At 55.7% G+C, this 19,104-nt stretch overlaps 2 protein-coding genes across 2 annotated transcripts in view; one reads left to right on the forward strand and one right to left on the reverse strand.

Moving 5' to 3' along the window:
• Positions 1–943: 943 nt before the first annotated feature.
• On the forward strand, positions 944–15,493 carry LOC119708853 (rab GDP dissociation inhibitor beta). The gene is made up of 11 exons (XM_038155753.1): positions 944–1,133; positions 8,346–8,453; positions 9,018–9,117; positions 9,853–9,987; positions 11,222–11,420; positions 11,674–11,805; positions 12,142–12,241; positions 12,824–12,995; positions 14,043–14,187; positions 14,364–14,418; positions 14,492–15,493. The coding sequence occupies exons 1-11, from the start codon at positions 1,089–1,091 to the stop codon at positions 14,645–14,647; spliced, it is 1,347 nt and encodes a 448-aa protein (XP_038011681.1). The 5' UTR covers positions 944–1,088; the 3' UTR covers positions 14,648–15,493.
• Positions 15,494–17,892: 2,399 nt separating this feature from the next.
• LOC119707934 overlaps positions 17,893–19,104 on the reverse strand; it is a 29,740-nt gene continuing 28,528 nt past the window's right edge. Inside the window, exons 20-21 of the mRNA XM_038153597.1 lie at positions 18,321–18,496; positions 17,893–18,014 (exon numbers count right to left, since the gene is read on the reverse strand). Coding sequence (XP_038009525.1) covers positions 17,893–18,014; positions 18,321–18,496 — 298 coding nt within the window. The remainder of the gene's footprint in view (positions 18,015–18,320; positions 18,497–19,104) is intronic.

Consider the following 19,104-nt stretch of genomic DNA (forward strand, 5'->3'; position numbering starts at 1 on the left):
GGTTCATGGGGTGCCTGGGATGGGATGGAAAAGCACCAGATGTGGAGGAATTGGGGGGGCCCAGTTAAACCCCCCCTAAACTGAGGAACCCCCAAACTGAGGAACCCCTCAAAGACCCCACTGAATTGTCAGCCCCCCCTAATTTAAGGACCTCCCTCAACTGAGGATGCTCCCCAGAGAACCCCCTAAACTGAGGACCTCCCCAAACTGAGGATCCCCTTGAAATTAAGGATCCCCCCAAAGAGGGGACTCCCCCCAGAAAGAGAACCCCCTTCAATTGTATCCCCACTAATGAGAGGTTCCCCCAAAATTAAGAACCCCCCCAAATAGAGGAGCCACCCCTAAACTGAGGTAAAACCCCCAAATTGAGGAGCCCCTAAATGGAGATTTCCCCTTGACTGAAAACTCCCCCAAACTGCTGAATACCCTAAATAGAGGAACCCCCAGGTTAATGAGCCCACCAAAACTGAGCACCCCCAAACCGAGGTCTAATAAAGACCCCCCCCATAAATCGAAGGCCCTTCTCCAAGAGAAGGAAATTCCCTGAACTGAGGAATCCCCCAAACTGAGAATCCGTGAAATTCCCAATTAAAGGGCCCCCCTAAACTGAGACCACCCCAAATAAAGGACTCCCCCAAATGAGGAATCTCCCAAATTAACAACCCCCCCAAATTGAGGGCTCCGTAAACTGAAGTCCCCCCCAGATTGAGGAGCCCCATAAATTAAGGAGCGCCCCCAAATTTAGGACCCCCCCCCCCCCCCCATTTAAAGGCTCCCCCCTGCCCAGTCCGAGCCCGTAGGGGCGGCCATGGAACTGCGCATGCGCGCCGCGCCCCCACCACGGTGGCAGCGCCGCTCGCGCGCGCACCGCTCCCGCCTCTTGAGTGACGGCCCCGCCGGCCAATGGCGTGGCGTATTGGGCTGTGATCGGCAGGCGCGTGGGCGGGGCGCAGGTGGCCCGGCCCCGCCCCTCCCGGCGCGGTCCCCTCACGGCGGCGGCTCCATTTTCTCGCGCTCCCGCGGCCCCCGCGTAGCGCCCGGTTCGCCTCAGCCCCGGCCGAGAGACCCCCGAGACACCGCGCGCCGCCATGAATGAGGAGTACGACGTGATCGTGCTGGGCACCGGCCTCACGGTGAGGAGCAGCCGCCGCCCGCTCGCGCCTCGGGCCTGCTGCGGGCGGCCGCCGCCCTGCCCCGCCCCGCCGCCCCCCCTCTGCCATCCCCCGGCTCCTGCGGCTGACCCCCTTCCCCATCTCTCACCCACCCCGGCGCCGCTGTCCCTTGCCCGTCTATCAGCTGATCATCCCCCCCCCCCCCCAGCCTGGATTTGAGCCCCCCCCGCCTGGGGCGCTCGGGTCTTTATCCCCTCCCCCAGGCCGTGCGGTCCCCTCCCCAGTCTCTCGCCTGATTATCACCCCACTCGGCCCATTCAGGTCGTTTTCTTCACCTGTCACCTGTCCATCGTAGCCCCCCCGCCTCTGTATGGATTCTTCCCCCTGTCCCTCTCCCCAGAATTACCGGGGGTCTGGTGCATGTGACCCCCTGGGGGACCCCTGGGTGCTTTCCCGTATCATTAATTATCACAGCACCCCCTCAGCTTCAGTCCCACCCCCACCCTGGATCCTTTCCCATTCATCTCCAGCCCAGCCTGGGATCCTCCCCCTCCGCCCCTCAACATTACCCCGGGGGTCTGGTGCGTGTGACCCCCCCCGGGGGACCCCATCTCATTTCCCCATCATTGATTCTCACTGCATCCCGCAGCTCCAATCCCATCCCCACCCTGGATCTTTCTCCCCATCCCTAACTGCACCCCGGGGTGGGGTTTTTGTATGATTTATGTGTGTATTTTACAACAGCTCCTCGTGTTTGGATATACCCCCGTCCCCGATCCCCGCCGTTCCCAGGGGGCCCCAGGAAATGCGGTTGTTTTGCGGAGGGAGGGCGTGGGGAGACTCGGACAATAAAACGCCGACGGGCATTTATTGCCTTTCATTTCTTTTTTTAAATTATTACCTTTTTTTTTTTTTTTTTTCCATTCACGCATCTCTTCCCCCGCCCCCCCGTACCACAAACCCAACGTGGCTGCAGGTCCGTGCAGGGTGGAGGCAGCCGTGGTTATCCCCCCCCTCTCCATCCCCATTCCCGCTCCGCCTTTGCAGCCTTCGGCTCCATCCAGCCCTGACTGCAGCAGGAGGGGGATGGGAGGCTGGCGAGCCTGTCAAATTTCCCTTTTTCCCCCCTCCCAAAAAAAAAAAACCGAACAACCCTTTCCTGCGATGTCGCTGCATCCCGGTGATCCCTAAGGAGAGCTGACAGCTGATGGGGGTGCGGCGGAGGGAGGGGAATGAGCCCTGGTGGGGCTTTGTCCTATTGTGGAGGATGCAGCCCGCACCGCAGGCAGCCCTGGGCTAAAAAAACATGGCAGTGCCGCTGCCCGCGAGGTTTTCGGGAGGATTTCTCCCGTTCCTGCATCCCTGGAGGCCGGGAGATGGCACGGGAGGGTGGATTGCAGGTTCCAAATGCGAGGCATTGTTTGGGGAAAGAGGGGAAGAAAATCCAATATGGTGGAAAGGTTTTCCTCCTTGTGCGACTGGCCTTTCCTGCTTTTGTTCCCTCCTGTCGGTGGGGAAAGGTGGCTGGACAAAGGCATCTCTTTGGGGTTGCCCGGGAGGCAACCCCACTTTCCCTGGGCACCGAGATTAAAGCGGAATCCAGGCGTTTCCTGCCGTGCTTTGGGTGCTGTGATTGACGGGGCTGCTCACATGACCCCACCGAAGGCACAGCTGGATTGTCACCCCCCTCTTTTGGGTTTGGGGAGAAGGGTGGCACACCTGGAAGGTGGCACAAAGGAAATGTATTAAGGTGTCTGCTGGAGGGGACACCCAACTTTCCCAGTTGCTTTTGTTCCTTTCAGGGCTCTTCCTTTGAGGTGGAGGAATGGCTTAGGAGGAAAAGGCTTCTTCCCTTTGCTAGGGAAAGCTGGAATGTGTCCTGAGGCCTGCCCCTGCTCAGCAAAGCGGGGAAAGGGACTTTTGGGGAGGTGAAATATAATGAGCTTGTACTGAAGGGGCCTCCAATAGATCGAGCTCCATTAAAATGTTAATTTATGCTTTAGTGTGAGCGGGGTATCAAGTTGGTGAACGCAGGGCTTAATCTCAAACTGACAAATGCCAGTGTAAATTTGACAAAAGGCCTCTTGTGAAATCACTTTTAAGACAAGCTCCTGCTAATGAGCAGCGCTTGAGTTAAAAGGAATAAATTAGGGCCGTATTTTAAGGTGTGCTGACCAAACTCCAGAGCCTGGGAATATCCAGGAGCTTGTATTTTGCTTCTGGTGTGCTGGCTTTGCCTCTGAAATACCAATTAGGGTGGACTTCGTCTTGTCTTGAGCAGCTCGAGTGGAAAAGAATGGAAACCAGAGGTGCTGGTGCAGCCATCCCAGAATTCCTGGTGTTGGCTCAGCCATTGTGGCTGGCGAGTGCAGAGCTGGATCAGGCTGGGCTGAAGGACTCTCCTGCTCTCAGATGAAGCTTGAAGGTTGCTCCTCCAGCTTTGGTAGCAGTGGAAAAGGAGCCTGGTCCCTGTGGCACCTGAGGAGAAGGAGCTGGAAACATGTCCAGTTCTTTCCTTTTCCAGAGGAGCTGGCATGGAGGTTCTGGTGATGTTTGCAACCAGCCTTTCCTTCCAGCTGCTCTGGATTCTGCTGCTGGAGCCCCATCAGGCCCCTGCTGTAGCTCTGAGGTTGTGTCTCTGCTGCTGATCTGGAGGTTTTTTCCCTTTTCCAAAGGGAAAGTTCAGTTGTTGGTTTGAAGAGGAAGAACGAGTGGTCGGAGGCTTTGTGAAAGGGCACAAATGCATCCATTGTAGTGGTCGTTCTGGTTGGGTCTGTGGGGCCGGTGAGTGCACGCGTAAATTCCACTGGCACGGATCTGGAAGTGCAGCATGAATGTTTCAGGTGTTAATCTCTTCCTCAGCAGCCACGGAGGACTAAAGGCAGCTTTAGGACTGGGATTACTGCACTCAAACTATTTCAGCTTTTCCCTTCTGTGTGCCAATCAGAGACATTGGGATGTGTCTTAGCCCTGTGGGGACAAATAATCCTGAGTTACTGCTGCTACAATCCCTCAGCCTTCACCAGCTGTAGTGAGCTCCGTGGCTCCTCCTGCTCCCTCCTGCATGGATCAGTGTGAAGTGCCAGTCCCTGGTGGGTCTGGCTGCATGGGAGCTGGTGGATCTTCCAGCTGCCTCGTTCCTGGTGGAAATGGCTTCTCCAGGGTGCTGGAGCTTTAATAGCTTTAAGGTCCCTGTCTTAGGCTCTCTGTGTGCATCATGTGTGGCAGATTAGGGATCATCTTCCTGCAGACCTACTGCACAGACTGGTTTTTAATCTGGCGCAGTGGCCACAGACTGGAGAGCTCCTCGTGGCTGTATTTTCACACCTCTCTTCTCAGTTCACCGTAATTTCCCAGCCCACTGTCATTTCCATCTCTCTGCTGTGGGAGTGGCTGTACTTCCTCACTGGGTTATTTCAGAGTGGGATGTTGTACCTGGGGACGGGCTCTGTTATCCGCCCTCCCTGCTTCTACAGAGTTATTTTCCGTGAATTTTGGGGATGATTAAACCCTCCAGCTGAGCCCCAGTAGGTGAATGCTGTGCTCCTGCTGAGGTTTCACTCTTTGCAGGCTGAACTAAGCTTCTTACCTGCCAGCTGGCTCCCCCTGTTAAAGCTATTCAAATCCACCACAAGGATACAGATTCACTTTCTGTAGGAGCAGAGGAGCCAAACTCGGGGTTCAGGGTGTATTTATTCATACAGGCCCAGGCCTCGTGGCCTGAAGAGCCTCAGAGGGACTGTGAGGACCATGGAGGGGACACCCAACTTTCCCAGCTGCTTTCATCCCCTTCAAGGCTCTTCCTTCGAGGTGGAGGAATGGCTTAGGAGGAAAAAGCTTCTTCCTTTGCTAGGGAAAGCTGGAGTGTGTCCTTTGCATCATCCCCTGGAGCAGGGGGATTGTTACGGTGCAGTGGGGAGTTGTTTTGGCAGTTGGAGGATGAGCAGAGCCGTGGGTCGGGCGGTGAGAGGTGGAATTGCCCGTGTCACTGCTGCAGGTGAGCCTGCCTAGGCTGGAGCCAGGCTCTCCAGAGCTCCCTCCCAAGCCCAGCCGCTGTGTGACTCTGTGGCCACAGCAAGCCCTGCCTTTCGAAGAAAGCCTGGCGGTGCCAGCGCCCGCTCCCAGAGCCGAAGGGATTTTGCTCAGTGCCCAATCCTCCCTCGGTGCCGGTACAGGAGCGGCGCTGGCTGGAGTTTCCACCGGGCTGTCTGAGCCTTTCTGAACTGCCGCCCTACTTGGAGAAAATCCACGGAAACCTCCTCGCTTCCCTTCATTCCTCAAGGCCTCTGCACGCACAAGGTCCGCTCATGAGCAGCTCCTGCCCTCCAGGGAGGATCTGATGGTCTTAAGCAAGCAAGGAAACACCAGTACCTCCAAGTTACTCCTTATTTTTATTTCCATGGACTCCCAGTGGATGTGCTGTCCCCACATCCCCAGTGCTGGCTTCTCCCTGGTTCCCTGGCCATTTGCAGCAGAGACATGGATGTTCATTCAGCAGCACCGTGAGCTCCTGGGAGCTGGTAACCTGAACTGGCTGAGGCAGAGCGCTGTAGTAGCAGCGTGACTGCAATTTGCATGGATTCTGTTGGATCTGGATACCCGGAGCTCTCCCCGCTGTGTCCCGCTGCTGCTGTCAGCAGCTGCTCCCTGTTCCTGTTTGCTGGTGGCGACATTTATAAAACAGCAGAAAATGCACAGATTTGAACTGTGACACTTCCCCTTTTTATTTGCACTCTAAACTCTCCCCAGCCCTCCCCTTATCAGCACAGGCCGTTTGTTTGCCTCGCTCCCTGACCCAAATGACAGCGTCACGCATCAAGCACGGCATCCAAAGGAATTGCTGAGCTGGGAGGATAAATCCATTGTGCAGCCCGGGTGCTTCATGGCCGTCATGGCTGCAGAGGGAAGTGGCCTGGAAGGGCTGTGCAGGATTTCAGAGCGTTCAGCGAGCCTTGGCTTGAGCAGCAGTGTCATAGCTCCACCTCAGTCCCCACGGCGCTGTTCAGTGGGTGTGGAAGAAGAGTGGAGAGGAACTTAAGGCCTCCTGTGTCTTCTGCTGGTGCCCAAATTCACTCCAAGGCATGCACACTCCCTCTTCTGGGAAGACAGAGCAAGGAGTGCTTGGAGGTTAAGTGGGTGACTGAAATCAGCTGACATCCAGAGCAGTGGATGTGGCCTGTACAGCTTTTACTGGAGCTCCATCCCTCCCTTTGGTAACTTAGTTGTGGAATGCTGGTCGGCTTCCTTGTGGCTCAGCTCCAGCATGGACACTTGCAGTCCTGTGCCACCATCTGGCCGAGCTGCTGAGCCAGGGTTTTGGGAGATGTTCCAGGGGGATAAATCACGGGGTAGAGCAAGGAGTCCAGCCACGGAGCTCTGTGAATGTAACTGGCTGGTGATGGGGCCCTTGGTGTGACAGTCCTGCCTCGGGTGTGGTTAATCATTAACGCTGTAGCCGCTTTTACTCCTGTGGTTACTCACCCCATGTAAGCCTTGAGTAATGACTTCACACGGGGTTTGTGTGCTGGGAGGATCTCTGCTTGCTCCAGCCTGTGGGGAAAAAAGGAGGGACCTTGTAGGATCCTTGGAAGGATGGTACCGTGGAAGGAGGAGCTGATGGATCGTGGAGAGCTTTTGTGGGAAGCACTGTGGCTCACTACTCACAGTCCACGTGGTGATCATGAAGCCTTGTGGGCACCGTGCTGGAAATCTTCCATGACTTCAGGGACTGAACTCAGAGCGTCCTTGCTGTGCGTGAGGCAGCTCCAGCTTTGCTCCTCAGGTCCTTGGCTGGGTTTTGGTGACATCCTGGGGGGTGACAGACTGGCCAGCAGTGCCCTGCTGTCCCAACAGAGAAGGTTTTTCCATTGCCACCTGGAAGCACCAGCTCAGCAAATCCTCAGCCAGCAATCCCTGCACCTGCAGCTGTCTGACCTTCGAACAAAGCAGCCCCTGAGAGCTGCTGTGGCTGGGAAGTTGATTCTCCAGCGAGGATTGACCGGAGTCAGGATTTACACAAACAATCCACAGTGGGAAACTCCTGGTGGTTGTGGTTTTCCTGCCTGACACCTGCACTGGTCAGTCTGGAGTTGGAAATGAACTTCCAGCGCTCCACGGGAGGGGGAAGTGACACAGGAGGAGAGTCCTGCCTGAGGTGCTTGTGGAGTAAACAGGAAGGATCTCCTGGAGACACGCATCTCTGCAGGAGGGCCAGCCTGCCTGCAGGAGTCCTGTCAGATGTGCAGTGGTGGCATCTCTCAGCAGCTGGGTGAGGGTTTCAAACTCAATGAAAGGTTTGCAGTGCTTTGGGTGGAGAGGACCTTAAAAAACCACCTTCTCCTGGTTGCTCCAAGCCCCCTCCAACAAGCCCCACCCATCACGTGAGATGTGGCCAGGACCTAGCAGAGAGGTGGTGGTGATGAATGAGAGCTCAGTTGCAGCCAGAATTCTGCTGCTGGAGGGAGCTGAGGCAGAGCAAGATCAGTAAAGCCTCCAAGATAAGCTGTCCTAAGCACACAAACATTGAAGGTTCTGTTCAGCTCTTTGGCTGGGGAATGCCAGCCTGGTGCAGTCGTGTTTTAATGGGGATTGAGTTGTGCGAGGCCGGAGCTGGTGCTGCAGCCCGTGTGTGCTCCGTGTGGTGCTGCGGTCACACCCAGCAGCTGATCTGCTGCTCCAGGGAGCCTCAGTGGGCACAGAGCAAGGGGAGCAAAGCTGAGCTGATAAAGCACCCAGATGCCTTCATTTATTCTTTATGCTGCTCTCTGAGAGAAGCTGTTGATTATCCTGAGTGTCCCAGTGTGGCAAATATTAATAATTGAAGTTCTGGGGAGACTGACTGAAGTCCGGGTAAGATTTCATTCTCCTGCTTCCTCTCTGTGCACATCCTTAAACTGCCAGCTGGTGCCTTAGAGGACAGATTATCCTTTGGCTCCAGTGCATGGAATTCCCAAAAAATTCCTCTGGGAAGCCCTGATAGGTGGTGGTTGTGCAGGGATCCAACCTACACACAAATCTCTGGCCCCTTGCTTGGCTGGCCAGACCAGACAGTAGATTTATTAAGAGGTTAATCTGCCTCCAGGAGAGGCCTGAATTCTGGATGAGGCAGCTGCTGTGCATTTGCAGAGGGCTGTGCAGCTGCAATGGAGCTGTCTGAACATGCTCCTAGGGAAAATGGGAAGGAGGAGGCTCCAGTGCAGCTGACCTGTCCCCTGCATCCTTTCCTTCCTGCAGGAATGCATCCTCTCCGGGATTATGTCAGTGAATGGAAAGAAAGTCCTTCACATGGATCGGAACTCTTACTATGGAGGGGAAAGTGCTTCCATTACACCCCTGGAAGATGTAAGTGTGGAGGGACACCCATCCCTGTGTCCTTCCTGGGCACAGAAGGGGTTTAATCCCACTTAGCCTCGGGTTGGCTTCACATGAGTGACTCTGAGGGTTTCCTTTGAGTGAGGAAGTTCTGTGGCACGTCCCCAGCTGGTAACAGTGGGGAGGATGCCAGTGTGGGGTGTTTGGAGTTGGTGGGTTGTGCTTGTTTCCTGTAATTCCCGGTTGGAATCTGAGCATGGAGCATTCCAGAGCTGCTACAGCTGGGTGTTAAAACTCTTCAGCTAAATTGTAAATTGGACTAAGAGATGCCATGTTAAACAATTCATCAGGCTTATAAATTCCCAAAGCCTGGATGAGCAGAATTGCACTGCCTGCTTCTTACTGTAACAATTCACTGGATGTGTTTGTGTGCTCCAAACTCGGATTGCAGCTAGAACTGCAGCCAGAAGCTGGCTCTGAAGAGCTTGTGTTCAGCCTGGAGCTGTGGGGGTGGAAAGTGTGTCCATGTGTGGGAGGAATGACACCCAGACAGATTTCCTGGGCTATAATAAGTTCTGTATTCTCTCTCCAAAGCTCTACAAAAGGTTTAATCTCCCGGGAACTCCACCAGAATCTATGGGGCGGGGAAGAGACTGGAACGTGGACCTCATTCCAAAATTCCTCATGGCTAATGGTGAGTGACCCTGAGCTCCCAGATACTCCTCGGGCTGGTGCTGGGTGCTGGAATAGGACAGGCACTGTCATTCCTTCTAATCCCTACCCTTGAATCCGTGTGCTCCAGTACTGGACTGGTCTGGAGCAAACCCCCTGTCAGGGAAGTGCTTCCCAGTGCAGGGCCAGCTCCCTGTGCCTGAAGCCAGCCCCTGGCTGCTGCAGTCTCATCCTGGAGCCCAGGGCATGGAGAGAGGGAGGGATGGATGGATGGATGGAGGGATGGATAGATGGATGGAGGGAGGGATGGAGGGATGGAAGGAGGGAGGGATGGAGAGATGGAGTCCTTGCAATGTGAGCCTTGGGTTTGCTGAGCCTATTTTCTTGGAGCTTCCAAGCTGCCTGTTCAGTGAGATTCTGCTGAGAACCTGGCAGTGTTTTCCTTCCTCAGGAGGTCCCATCTGGGGTTTGTGCTCCCAGCTCTGCCATAAATATTGGATGGATGGAATGGATGGAGGGATGGATGATGGAGGGATGGATGGAGGGATGGATGGATGATGGATGGATGGATGGATGGATGGATGGGGCAGTGCCTGGCTCAGGGCTGCTGCAGTGGAAGAACTGATGGATCCCAGCCAAGGCTCGGATGCTTTAGTCCCAGCCTATCTTCAGCCTGCAGTGGGAATTGAGCACGGGGAGGCGTTTGTTGCCTTGGGAGCTGCTGTGTCTGTGTTTGACTGTGCCAAACCCCTTGCAGGTCAGTTGGTAAAGATGCTGCTCTACACAGAAGTCACTCGTTACTTGGACTTCAAGGTGATCGAGGGCAGCTTCGTCTACAAGGGAGGAAAGATCTACAAAGTTCCTTCCACTGAGGCAGAAGCTTTGGCCTCCAGTGAGTAGCTGCACCTTTTCTGTTCCCTCTGAATCCCCTAAATAGAGGCAAACCCATCCCTTGGGATATTCCTGATGTTCCTTGGGTGTTAAGGAGCGTCCTCAGGATTCTCCTGCACCTCTTTGACTTCAAACCCCCCTTGCAGTGTGAGCCTTGGGCGTGCTGAGCCCTGTTTTCTTGGAGCTTCCAAGCTGCCTGTTCAGTGAGATTCTGCTGAGAACCTGGCAGTGTTTTCCTTCCTCAGGAGGTTCCATCTGGGGCTCCTGCTCCCAGCTCTGCCATAAATATTGGATGTCATGTCCTTGTTGGAATTGTGCGTGTGAAAAACATTGCAGGCAAATTGGAACGGCTAATTCTGACGTGTGGCACCTCAAACCTTAATTGTTGCCTACTTAGATTTCACTCCTCAAATGAAGCTAATAACAGTGTGGTGAAATCCAGCAGGATCTGCAGGGCGTTCCAGGAGCTCCATATGTGGGATATGTTCAGCAGCACCTCTAAAAAACCTTATGATAAAGTGACTCCTGCAGTTAATGCCCCCAGTCTGTAGGTCTGAGCCTTCCTCATGGCAGATATTCCTGGGTGCTGAAGGAATCAGGAGTTCCATCACTTTGGCCACGTCTCCTGTGTGGTCTCCAAGACACTCATCCTGGCAGGAGTGGAGGTGCTGCTCTGCCCTCGCATTTCCAGTCTCGCTTCTGCAATTTGTGGAGAATGCAAGTGCACAAATGGTGCCTTGTCCAGCCTTGTGTTTGGGGTTTGAGGGGCAGGACAAAGGGGAATGGCCTTAGGCTGAAGGAGGGCAGGATTAGACAGGATCTTGGGAAGGAATTCCGGGCTGGGAGGGTGGGGAGGAGCTGGAATGGAATTGCCAGAGGAGCTGGGGCTGCCCCTGGATCCTTGGCAGCGTCCAAGGCCAGGCTGGACACTGGGGCTGGAGCAGCCTGGGACAGTGGGAGGTGTCCCCAGGGGGGTGGAACTAAGAACCTTTAAGGTCCTTTCCAACCCAGACCATTCCTTGTTTGAACACTCAGGGGTTCTTACCCGCTGCTATAATGGAAAAGCCACTGAGGATCTGAGTTCTGCAATACCCTGGTTCTGCTGAATTCTCACAAACCCTGGTTCTGAATTCTCACAAACCCTGGATCTGAATTCTCAAACCCCTGGTTCTGAATTCTCACAAACCCTGATTCTGAATTACCCTGGTTCTGAATTGTCAACCCCCTGGTTTTAGGTTTAATGGGTTTGTTCGAGAAGCGCCGGTTCAGGAAATTCCTGGTGTACGTGGCCAACTTCGACGAGAACGACCCGCGGACCTTCGAGGGCGTGGATCCCAAGAAAACCACCATGAGGGATGTGTACAAGAAGTTTGACCTGGGCCAAGACGTCATTGACTTCACAGGCCACGCCCTCGCTCTCTACAGGACTGATGAGTAAGTGGGGGTGGTCAGTCGCTCCCCCAAATCCCAGGCTTTGGGGTTGTGATGGGATTGACTGGTTATATCAAACACGGAGGGTTCCTGAGGAAAACTTGTGCCACCGAGTGCTCCCTGAAGGGAACTGCCAGGGCAGCACTGCCAGGAGCAGCTGGAGGGAGGGGAAGGAAACCTCGTGGGCAGTCGGTGTTTTGCTCTCCGGAAGCGCTGCTTTGGGAAACATCCCAAACGGTGTAACTGTCCTTCCCAGCTATCTAGATCAACCCTGCCAAGAAACAATCAACAGGATTAAGCTGTACAGCGAGTCACTGGCTCGGTACGGGAAGAGCCCCTACCTGTACCCCCTCTATGGCCTTGGAGAGCTGCCCCAGGGATTTGCAAGGTGAGCGCTGGGCTTTCCAGTGGGGAGTGGAGTTGGATGTGTGGGGTCACTGCCTGAGCTTCCAGAATGTGATGCTGCACAAAATGCTGTGGTCCTTAACGGTTCTTTCACTTAATTAAGAGGTGGTTCCTCCACGTGAGATTGTTTCTTTGTGGGCTTGTTCACCTCTGGATTTGCTGAGAGATGCTGATGTTGTATTCATCCCTTGTGTTTAAGCAGAGGATTTTGAGGAGGCTCAAGTCTGAGGAGGGGTTTACCCAGGAGGAGCAGAGCCTGGGGGCTGGAAGGGCTGCTCAAGTCCAGCCCTGGAGGTGCTGAAGGGATTTTCTGTTGCAGGCTCAGTGCAATCTATGGAGGCACCTACATGCTCAACAAGCCCATCGAGGAGATCGTCATAGAGAACGGCAAAGTGGTCGGGGTCAAGTCTGAGGGGGAGGTACGGACCCTTCCCTCCTTCCCTGCTCCCCTCCCCACACCTGCCCCTCAGACCTCACACCTTTTGGGTTTGATCACAGCAGAGAAAACCCTTTTTAAGCCCAAGGGCCAAATGTGCTGGGCTGGGGCTGTTGTCCCTGTGCCAGCTCGCTGAAGACACAGCATCCTGATGGCCAGAGCCCTCAGCAGCCCTGCTCCAGGAGTCGGGATGAAGTCTCCATGGGCTGGCAGTGAATAATTCAGGAAGGGAGCTGCTCCTCGTGTCCAGCTCTGCCCTTGGCACTCTCAGCTGCTCTGACAGCTGGCACGTGGCCTTGCTGCAGCTTCTCCACCACCTGGCTGGATAGAACTGGGAATGCTGCCAGCTTGGAGTGGGCACTGATGGGACAGTTGAGCACTTGCTGGTGGGATAACGTGTCCCTTGGGGTGGGAATGACGTGTCCTGGCCGGGGACAGAGGTGACAATCCATGCCAGAGACCAAAGTGTGTGCAGCCTGGAGGCTTCAGATTGATGAATTGTAAATTGTTACTGGAAAAACCGTTTCTGACGTGACCTGGGTGACGTTTCCACGTTGGTGCTCAGGTGGCTCGCTGCAAACAGCTCATCTGCGACCCCAGCTACGTGTCGGACCGCGTGACGAAGGTGGGCCAGGTGATCCGGGTCATCTGCATCCTGAGCCACCCCATCAAGAACACAAACGATGCCAACTCGTGCCAGATCATCATTCCACAGAACCAGGTCAACCGGAAATCAGGTGCGTGCCGGGCAGCTCGGCAGCGGCTGAGCATCGCCCAGGGACGGGGCCACCTCGTGCCCTGCTCCGGGGGCTCTCGGGGCCCAGCAAGGCTGAGCTGCACCTGGGGCACGTGGGAGGGGCCGTGGTTGGAAAACCTTGTGAGGAACCTGCGGCAGGAAGGGTCCCAGACTGGGACAGGTGGCTGAGGGCAGGGGTTGTTTGGCCTGGAATCCCACCAGATTTTGGGAACCATCATGGGAAACTGAATTGTGGGGATCTCCCATGCCCAGGCTGCTCAGCCAGGAGATGAGAGCGTGGAGGGCAAGGATGGACTCCCTGCAGGTTCTCTGAATGATCCAGGGGGTGCCAAGTGTCAGGGCAGCGGGAAGAGATGTGGGCAGTGTTTTGGGATGAGGCTGAGGATGTTTTGGGATGGGGCTGGAGGAGGTTTTGGGATGGGACTGAAGAGATTTTGGGATAGGGCTGGAGGAGGTTTTGGGAGGAAGCTGGAGGATGTTTTGGGATGAGGCTGAGGAAGTTTTGGGATGAGGCTGAGGAGGTTTTGGGATGAGGCTGGGGAGGTTTTGGGATGAGGTTGGAGAAGGTTTTGGGATGAGGTTGGAGAAGGTTTTGGGATGAGGCTGAGGAGGTTTTGGGATGGGGCTGGAGGAGGTTTTAGGATGAGGCTGGGGAGGTTTTGGGATGAGGTTGGAGAAGGTTTTGGGATGAGGTTGGAGAAGGTTTTGGGATGAGGTTGGAGAAGGTTTTGGGATGAGGCTGAGGAGATTTTGGGATGGGGCTGGAGGAGGTTTTGGGATGAGGCTGGGGAGGTTTTGGGATGAGGCTGAGGATGTTTTGGGATGGGGCTGGAGGAGGTTTTGGGATGGGGCTGGAGGAGGTTTTGGGATGGGACTGAAGAGATTTTGGGATGGGGCTGGAGGAGGTTTTGGGAGGAAGCTGAGGAGGTTTTGGGAGGAAGCTGGAGGATGTTTTGGGATGAGGCTGGGGAGGTTTTGGGACGGGGCTGGGGAGGTTTTGGGCTGCAGCCGTGTCCTGTCCCCCCAGATATCTACGTGTGCATGATCTCCTCTGCTCACAACGTGGCGGCGCAGGGCAAGTACATCGCCATCGCCAGCACCACCGTGGAGACCGCGGACCCGGAGAAGGAGATCAAGCCAGCCTTGGACCTCTTGGAGCCCATCGAGCAGAAGTGAGTCCTCAGCCAGCCCCCGTCCCTCTGCTGGGACAGCTGGAGCCATTCGGCTGCCGGGAGCGGCTCGAGCCGAGTTTGCTCGGCCCCTCGAGCGCTGCCCGTGCGTGGAACCGCTCCCGCTCGGAGCCCGTCCTCGTTCCAAAGCAAAGCCAGGCTCCTTCTCCCTTCCCCAGGTTCGTGAGCATCAGCGACCTGTTCGCACCGACCGACCCGGGAACCGAGAGCCAGGTGAGTGGGGGCTGAGCCGGGCTGGGAGGGGACAGGCTCCGGCTCGGGGCTCCAACGCCGCTTCCGCTTCCAGATCTTCATCTCGCGCACCTACGACGCCACCACCCACTTCGAGACGACGTGCGACGACATCAAAGATATTTATAAGAGGATGATGGGATCAGAGTTCGACTTCGAGGAGATGAAACGCAAGAAGAACGACATCTACGGGGAGGAGGAGCAGCAGTAATGAGAGTCTCTAATTAGGAGGAGTTTAAATCGGCTAATATGAATATATAAGGAACTTAATGAACACTGTACGAAATTCAATATTGTAAGGCCTGCTTTTGTAATCCCATCTCTGAGAGATTGAAGAGTACTGCACTGGTAATGTTCCCTTTTTGGATATCATGTGTTAATTATTTCATTCTAGTAGGGCTGCTGTCCAGAATCTGGCAAATTCCTGACTGATATTCCTGACTAACCTCGTAAGCGAAAGGCAGACTGAACTTACTATTATTATTATTATTTTTGCAGACGTAGACGTGGGTGCAGATTTGAAATAACTCATTGACAGCTGTGTCTTACCTTGTCTTTTTAATCATTTGTAAAACATCCTTCACAATCCTGTGCTTCTGGTGAGCTCGTAGATGTGACGCTGATGTCACTCAAACCTGATATCAAGGAAAATAGAAACTGAGCACTCCATTATTGTGGACAGCATCCCTAAAAGTCTCTCCCATCAATCTTAACTCTGTGGCAAAGTTGTATCATGGACAAAGCCCACACCTATTGTAGCAGCAAATGTTGGCTTCGTTCTGGGCACAGAACTTAACCTCCACTTAAGCTTCTAAACCCGTTTACATCGGTTGGGACACAGCTGTGCCTCAGGCTCCTTTGTGTTTTAATCTTAATAAAATTGAGAGAACAAATTACAGAGCAGGCAAGATGTGGAAGTATTTTCTGTCCCCCGGTGGCTTCTCGGATGGACCAAACGGCGCTGCGGTATCGGCATGACAGAGCCTGTGCTTCTCGTGTCTCCTGAAGGCTCCAAATGATTTCTGTACTGCGAAGTAAAGCCAAATTCTGGAAACCACTCCTGGCCTCTGGTCTGATTCACTGCAGTTCCGGGAGCAGCAGCTCCAGGCTGAGATCCTGCAGGATCTCTGCCTGCCGGGGCCGAGACGGGAGCGTTTCCTGCAGGAAGACATTTCCCGGTTCGTGCTTCTTTCCGGGCCGCGCCGCTCCGGCTGCGTTTGGCAGGGCGGGCGCGGCTCGGGCCGTGCTCTGGCGCGGTCCCCGTTCCCTGCAGCCGCCCCAGTGCCGCACCTGGAATCGGCAGCAGCAACAAGCAATCCCTGTGGGGCTGCTCTCCATCCTCAACGCGAGCCGGTCAATCTGGAGCCATCCTTCCCATGCCAAGTGCCAGGAGAGCCGAGGGAAAGCCTCGGAGCAGCTCTCCAGGGTGCCTCAGTGGCACGGGCTGCCCCTGGCACCGTTCCCACACAGGAACCGGGCTTTGATCCCATCGCGGTCCCAAAGCTGAGCTGAGCCTGCCGGGGGCTTCCCCTCCGCTTCCTCCCAGCCGGGGCTTCTGGCACTTCCTCCTCCCCAGGTGCCACTGGCAGGAACAATTCCTGAGGTGCCACTTCCAGCAGCACTTCCTGAGGTGCCACCTGCACGAGCAATTCCCCAGGTGCCACTTCCAGCACCACTTCCTGAGGTGCCACTTGCAGGAGCAATTTCCCAGGTGCCAATGGCAGGCACAATTCCTGAGGTGCCACTGGCAGGAACAATTCCTGAGGTGCCACTTGCAGGAGCAATTTCCCAGGTGCCACTTGCAGGAGCAATTCCTGAGGTGCCACTTCCAGGAAGCAGCACTTCCTGAGGTGCCACTTCCAGCACCATTTCCTGAGGTGCCACTGGCAGGAGCAATTCCTGAGGTGCCACTGGCAGGAACCCTTCCCACCCTCAGCTGCTGGAGTGGGGCTGGGGCAGCTCCCTCCGTGCAGTGCCCACAAGCCAGGAGGAAAATAAATCCTTTCATGCTCCCGTTATCCCTACCTGCTGTAAGCTGCTCATTGCTCTGGTTATTCCATCCCTCCTGCGGGGAAGCACGATGGGATCCATCATCCAGGAGCCCACCACAGTCTTGCTCGCTCCCTGCTGCTTCCCAACCTGTGTCCCAGCTGGAGAATCCCGTGCCCTCCCTCTCCCTGCTGGAGAAGGCTGGATGCTGAGCCAGATCCCCTCTCCGGGAAGCAGAGCTGTGTGCCGTTCGTTATTTTGGAGGTTTTATTAATCAAACTCTTTACAAAGTCATCCTGTACAGAACGGCCTCGCAGTCCTGGATTTAAAAAGGAACTAAAAGGACGCCCCTGCCCCGCGGAGCCGGCTCGGGAACGGGGCTGGGCCGCGCCGGCTCCCCCATAAATAAGAGCTTATTCTGTTCCTGCAGCCCGGCTTCCCAGCGTTTACAGGGATTCCTCGAGCTGGGATTCCACGAGTCCCAGCAGGGAACCGGTACCAGGAGGCAACGGGGGGGAGCTGAAATGTAGTGTGGGCCTGAACAGCAACGACCTCGTGGAAACGGGATTTGTTCTCATTCCTAATCTTCAAGTAGACTTTGGGAAATTCATTTGCCTGCTCCAACGGCAGCTGCGCGGAGAGACTTGAAACCACTGCAATAATTTAGCTGTACCGTCAAAAGAACCTTTCCTATGTGAGACTGGATGGCAGGGAATGAATCCCTGAGGATTTGCATTTCCCGCCTTTAAATAAGATTTATGTACAGAGCTAAAACCCACCTTCCCCCACCCCCAGCAGCGGCTGGGATCCACTGGGTGCATGGTGGGGATCCACTGGAACTGATGGGATTGACTGGGATAGATGGTGGGGATCCACTGGGAACACTGGGATTGATGGGATGGATGGTGGGGATCCACTGGGATCATTGGGATCCACTGGGATTGATGGGATGGATGGTGGGGATCCACTGAGATAATTGGGATCCACTGGGATTGACTGGGATGGATGGTGGGGATCCACTGGGATAGTTGGGATCCACTGGGATGGTTGGGATCCACTGGGATGGATGGTGGGGATCCACTGGGATGGATGGTGGGGATGTCCCCCCCAGAACTGGGATGCCCAAACCGGTGCCGCAGGGCCTGGGGAGGAGCCGTGTCCTGGTGGCTTCACTGTCACCTGCAACAGAGACGTGGCCCAGGTCAGCGCCCGGCTCCTCCGGGCAGTGCCAGCCTCCTGCAGAGCCTCCCCAGGGCCAGGCCTGGAGCTTTTCCCGTTTTCCGGCAGCGCCAGGCGTGGCTCTCCTGGATCCAGCTGCAGCCATCAGGGCGCTGACCGGCAGATCCCATTTCCAGCACATTGGGATGGTCCCTGCTCTGCTGCAGGATCCCAGCTCCCTGCTGGCCACCCCACAGACATCCCTGAGCCGTTCCCAGCTTTTTGGGATCAATCCCAAACTCTCCCCTCTCACCAGTAGCTTCTTCTAAAGGGAGCAGCCACTTTCTGCACCGTCCCGAGGAAGGTGTCGATGTCAGCCACAAGAATTCCTTTGCTTTCCAGGATCTCCCTGCAGCTGCTGCTGGGATTTTCTGCAAGGGGAGGAGCAGCAGCTCCGTTAATTCCAACAAAGGAGGTTGTTCCTAAACCTGTGGGAAACATCCCTAAACCCCACCGTGGTTGCTCTGGTGCTTTGCCAACAGCCTCAGCCTCAGCATTCCACAGGCTCCAAAACCCGCTGGAATTCATCAACCTCCAAAAACCCAAAACTCCTTCTCACCACTCGCACCTGACCCGCACCTCGAGGAAGCGATTCCCGCAGGAAAACAGGGATTTTTTATCCCTCCCCATCCCTTCCCAGGGCACTTTCAGGCCGGCAGGGTTTGGGGTCCCTTTACCTGTGAGGTACACGGCGAAGCGGGCGCGGACGCGCTGCGCCTGCAGCTCCGGCAGGCACTGGGCGCGCCGGGACTCGGGCGCGGCGTCGCAGCCGTGGAAGGGCAGCAGCTCCAGCAGCTCTGCCCCCTGGCACCAGCGCAGCAGCAGCTGCTTCTTCTGGGCACCCGCGTCGTCCCTGCTGAGAGAGGGGCACGGGCAGGGCTCAGGGCTCGGTCCCTCCCCATCCCTCCCCAGGGAATGAGCAGGGAGGGTGGGATCTGCCTTCCCAGGTGGTTTTTCCAGCCCTGCGGGTGATTTTCGGATCCTAAATGAGGAATTCCCCCCTGCTCCAGGGCTGCCTGTGCTGGTTTTGCCTGGGGTGGGTTCATTTTCGTCTCAGGGGTTTGTGCTGGGAGCTGTGGGGAGGTCAGGGATGTTTTGTTGTTGCTGGAGCGGGGTTTGGGAAGCCAAGGCTGCTCCTCACTCACCCCACAGGCCTGGGGGCACAAGGCCAGGACAGCTGAGTGCCACTGTCCCAGGGGATGTCCCAGAGCCTGGAATCAGGCTCAGGATATAAACCTGGGAGGAGGAAGAGGGGATGTTGGGAGAGGTGGTGAGGATGGAGCCTGGCTTTCCTGGAGCTGGCCGGTGATGGGAAATGGGGCTGAATTCCTTGGTTTTCCCAGCTTTTCCTTTCCCTTTAAAATTCTTTATCTCAGCCCAGGACTTTCCTCACTTCAGCCATGCCAGGGAGGGCCATGGATGAGGCCAGGCCAGAGCAGCTCCATCTTCAACCATTCCTGG

Source organism: Motacilla alba, chromosome 1A (assembly GCF_015832195.1).
Source record: "Motacilla alba alba isolate MOTALB_02 chromosome 1A, Motacilla_alba_V1.0_pri, whole genome shotgun sequence".
Classification (NCBI taxonomy): domain Eukaryota; kingdom Metazoa; phylum Chordata; class Aves; order Passeriformes; family Motacillidae; genus Motacilla; species Motacilla alba.

Coding starts and splice junctions, on each gene's coding strand:
- LOC119708853 (XM_038155753.1), top strand. CDS start 1,089: ATGAATGAGGAGTACGACGTGATCGTGCTGGGCACCGGCCTCACG. Junction 12,996..14,042: donor CCAGGTCAACCGGAAATCAG/GTGCGTGCCGGG, acceptor CTGTCCCCCCAG/ATATCTACGTGTGCATGATC. Junction 14,188..14,363: donor TTGGAGCCCATCGAGCAGAA/GTGAGTCCTCAG, acceptor TCCCTTCCCCAG/GTTCGTGAGCATCAGCGACC.